We start from the raw sequence: 4795 nt of genomic DNA, 5'->3' as shown, positions 1-4795 counted from the left end.
TAGCAAGTATTGGGTGCTTGAGGAACTCAGGCTCAGAGTTGATGAGCTGGAATCTGAACTTCGAACACTGCAACACATCAGGGAGGAGGAGAGTTACCTGGACACTGTGTTTCACACCACATAGATTACTCTCGCATTCGGTCAGTGGTCAGGGATAGGAGGGTGTGACTGGCAAGGCAGGTAGAGGGATTGAGGAGGTAGTGCTGAAGAAGACCTGGTTCTAACAGGTTTGGGATTCTTGCCCCCTGTGTCCTCTGAGTCCACTCTGCCATCCAATAGGATCCTGACTAATCTTACATTCCTCACATCCACTTTCCTGCCCTTACCGTGTAATCCTTGATTCCCCTACTGATGAAAAGTCTATCTATCTCTGTCTTAAATATACACAAGGACTCCTTCCCCACAGCTCTCCTTGGCAAGGAGATCCATAAACTTAGAGAAGAGATTCCTCCTCATCTCAGTCCTAAATTGGCATCCTTTTTTCTGAGACTATGCCTTCTAGTCCTAGACTCTCCCATGAGGGGAAACATTTTCTCAGCACTTACCCTGTCCAATCCCTTAAGAGATCACTTCTCATTCTTCTAAACTCAAGTCATTAGAGTCCCTTAGCCTTTGCTCATATGACAATCGCTCCATACCAAGGATCATCCTAGTGAACTTTCTCTGAACTGCCTGAAATGAAATGATGTTTTACCTTAAATAAGGGGACCTAAACTGCTCACAGTACTCCAAATGTGGTCACACCAGCACCAGGTACAGTTTCAGTAAAACTTCCCTACTTTTATACTGGAACCCTCTTGAAATAAGGGCCAATATTAGAACAAAGAACAAAGAACAAAGCAAATTACAGCGCAGGAACAGGCCCTTCGGCCCTCCAAGCCTGCCCCGATCCAGATCCTCTATCCAAACCTGTCACCTATTTTCCAAGGATCTGTATCACTCTGCTCCCTGCCCATTCATATATCTGCCTAGATACATCTTAAATGATGCTATCGTGCCCGCCTCTACCACCTCCGCTGGCAACGCGTTCCAGGCACCACCACCCTCTGCGTAAAGAACTTTCCACGCATATCTCCCTTAAACTTTTCCCCTCTCACCTTGAAATCGTGACCTCTAGTAATGGAGTCCCCCACTCTGGGAAAAAGCTTCTTGCTATCCACCCTGTCTATACCTCTCATGATTTTGTAGACCTCAATCAGGTCCCCCCTCAACCTCTGTCTTTCTAATGTAAATAATCCTAATCTACTCAACCTCTCTTCATAGCTAGCACCCTCCATACCAGGCAACATCCTTGCGAACCTCCTCTGCACCCTCTCCAAAGCATCCACATCCTTTTGGTAATGTGGCGGCCAGAACTGTATATAGTATTCCAAATGTGGTCGAACCAAAGTCCTATACAACTGTAACATGACCTGCCAACTCTTGTATTCAATACCCCGTCCGATGAATGAAAACATGCCGTATGCCTTCTTGACCACTCTATCGACCTGCATTGCCACCTTCAGGGTACAATGGACCTGAACACCCAGATCTCTCTCATTGCATCTGTGTGCTAGCTTTCTGTGTTTCATGCACAAGTATTCAGAAGTCCCTTCATGCTGCAGCTTATTGCAATTTTTCTCTATTTAAATAATGCACTGTTCTTCTGTTCTTCCTTCCAAACTGAACACATTCGCATTTTTCCACAATTTACTCAATTTGCCAAATTTTTGCCCATTTAACCAATCAATATCTCTTAGTAAATTGTTTGCATCCTTCTCGCAACCTGCCTTTTAACTTATTTTTGTGTCATCTGCAAATTTGCCAACAGTACATTTGCCTCCTTCATCCAAGTCATTAATATATACTGTAAACAGTTGCATCCCAGTAAAGATTCTAAAATAACCCATGGGTCACAGGTCACCAACCTGAAAAAGATTCCTTACCTCAGTTGCTGTTTCCTGCCCATTACACAATTCTCTATCCATGCCAATATATGGATGAGTTGGGCCAAAGAATTTGCATCACTCTATGACACCATGGGCTGATATCTTATGACCTTAACGTTTTGTTTAGTATCTTGTCGAACACCTTCTGGAAGTCCAAATACAAAACATCTACAGGTTTCCCCTATCTACTCTGGTTGATATGCCTCGAAAAACTCAAATTAGTCAGACGTTATTTCCCTTTCATGATGCCATGTTGACTCTACTTGATTTTCAAATGTGTTGCTATTACTTCTTTAATAATTGATGCCAATACTTTTGGTCTTATCTTTCTGAACCATCCAAAATGTAGTAGCATGTCCAGTCTGGCACTGAGAACATTTTAACTAAACTGAGCTTATGTGTTCCTTAAATACATCAAATCACTCATATATTATGAAAACTTAAGCCTGTTTATGTGTTTTCATGTCAATAGATTTCAATGTCTCCCCAAACCAAGCAATCTCCTAACCATTCCCACAAATTTCAAAATAGTCATGCATAGGCTATTGTAGCTACAGTCCCAAACACAAGGTGACTACAGAAGGCAAAATATCCTCTTATGTAAGTGTACAAGGGCATTTGTACAAGGTGTTGACAACTTTGAATTTAATAATCACTCTAAATTTCTAAGATTTCAATGGGATTGAGCATTATGATGCTGTTCTCCATACCTGAGTCGAGGTTGTTTATAAAAATTTGGAAATAACCAATGATCCAAAATTGACCATTATGGGACATGGCTGCAAATATTCTCCCATTTGATAAAAATCCGTCCACCCCTACTCTCTGCTTCTTGTCATTGACTAATTCCAGACCCACAGTGCTGTTTTCCACTCATTTTCACAGGGCTACTTTGTCAAATGACTTCTGCAAATTCGTTCATATATCTCCCATTGATCACCCTTACCTGCTAAATCATTACAAAGTTTAGTCAGGCCTGACATGATTCCCCTCTATTAAAAGTGCTAATAGTCCTTGGTTAACCCATACCCTTTCCAAAAAAGCATTTATCTTGTTCTTAAATCATGATTTCCAACAATTTACTAGGGGAGGTGATAGTGTTAATCCAGAGACTCAGGTAATGTTCCAGGGATCTAAGTTCAAATCCCATCAAGGTGGAATTTGAATTCAATTTAAAAGATCTGGAATGAAGAGTTGAATGATAACCATGAATTGATTTTTGGGGAAAAACCCATCTGGTTCACCAATGTCCTTTAGGGAAGGAAACTGCCATCCTTACCTGGTCTGGCCTACATATGATTCCAGACCCACAGCAATGTGGTTGACTCTTAACCACCCTCTGGGCAACAAATGCTGACTAGCCAGTGACACCCTCATCCAATGAGTGAATTAAAAAAAAAGCTTTAAAAATGTACTTTTCTCACAAGTAGCAGTATTTGTCTCGCCAACTCTAGTCTCTCATGCATCAGTTTCTTACTTCACCCTCTTCACTTATTTCTAAACACTCCAAAAACTGCCTGAATGTAAGAAAGAGGTAGTTAGAACTGCAGGTGCTGGAGTCAGAGATAACAGTTTGGAGCTGGAGGGGCACAGCAGGCCAGGCAGCGTCAGAGGAGCAGGAAAGGCGACGTTTCATTTCTGAAGAAGGGTCCCGACCCAAAACGTCAGCTTTCCTGCTCCTCTGATGCTGCCTGGCCTGCTGTGTTCCTCCAGCTCCACACGGTGTTATCTCTGAATGTAAGAAAGCTTTTCTGCATGTTACTAAAAGAAGATTTACCAGACTGTGGCAGCTAATGCTTTGAACAGAAATAAATTGTGGCTTGGCTGACCAGCAGGCCATCTCTGACATGGCCTTCCAAATCTGCAACTTCCAGAACAAGGGGGCAGCTAGTGCATGGGAACTAATTTGCTCGTACGATGTTGTAATTCTTACTCGTGAGCTGTGGGAGGCAGTGTACGAACTTTTAAGATGTTTGTGGAGCTTCCTTTAGGGATGACTCACTGACGGTTACTCTCATGACTGAAAGCTGGAGTTGGCGAATGCCTGTATGAGCTGATATCCGTGGTTCGCCCACATTCTCCCTTTGGAAGATAGACGGGGGTTAGTGCCCGCTGAACAGTGACTTGGCTGTGGGTGTTGTCTGTTCAACTTTCAAATTGTGTGTGTGTCTCCTTTGGGAGCTGCAGTTGAGAAGTTGAAGGGTCTATTTATCGCACTAAATGGGGTCTACGTGCTCGTTCACTTCTAGCGTCCTGTGGTGCACAGTGATACTTTTACCTGCCGGTGAGTTATTAAACATTTAAAACATCCGTTTGTAATTATTTGTGTGTTACGTCAAATTGCAGATTCATTATCCACACTTAAGAAGCGGAGTTGTGTGGACTTTGGTTAAGATGTTGCTTAACTCTCCCTGTCTCACTTTCAATGAATATATTTCGTGTTTTTTTTTTCACAATGCTAATCACCTCCTCTCCCAGGATTTCTGAATCCAGCGCATGTTAAGAAAATATACTTTAGAAGTTTGTACCCATAAGAACTCAAGACGTACATCACCGAGCCGGGACTGGAACCGAACATACCCCACTCTGTCCGTCAATCTCATCCAGGCTCTCGATAGCTGATGTGCCTGTTAATTAGGGTGAGGGGAATGGTAAATCAACCAGAATTAGTATGAGATAACAAGGTGCAGAGCTGGATGAACACAGCAGGCCAAGCAGCATCAGAGCAGCTGGAAAGCTGACATTTTGGGCCTAGACCCTTCTTCAGAAATGGGGGAGGGGATGGGGGTTCTGAAATAAATAGGGAGAGAGGGGGAGGCAGATAGAAGATGGATAGAGGAGAAGATAGGTGGAGAGGAGACAGACCG

At 43.0% G+C, this 4795-nt stretch overlaps 1 protein-coding gene across 1 annotated transcript in view; it reads left to right on the top strand.

The window, feature by feature from the left end:
• Positions 1-3886: 3886 nt before the first annotated feature.
• Positions 3887-4795, top strand: part of shisa10.1 (shisa family member 10, tandem duplicate 1) — a 77204-nt gene continuing 76295 nt past the window's right edge. The window contains exon 1 of the mRNA XM_020510882.2: positions 3887-4212. Coding sequence (XP_020366471.2) covers positions 4149-4212 — 64 coding nt within the window. The 5' untranslated portion in view covers positions 3887-4148. The remainder of the gene's footprint in view (positions 4213-4795) is intronic.

Source organism: Rhincodon typus, chromosome 16 (assembly GCF_021869965.1).
Source record: "Rhincodon typus isolate 14 chromosome 16, sRhiTyp1.1, whole genome shotgun sequence".
Lineage (NCBI taxonomy): Eukaryota > Metazoa > Chordata > Chondrichthyes > Orectolobiformes > Rhincodontidae > Rhincodon > Rhincodon typus.
Note: the sequence above shows the minus strand (reverse complement) of the source record. Positions and strands in the feature narration are given on the sequence as shown.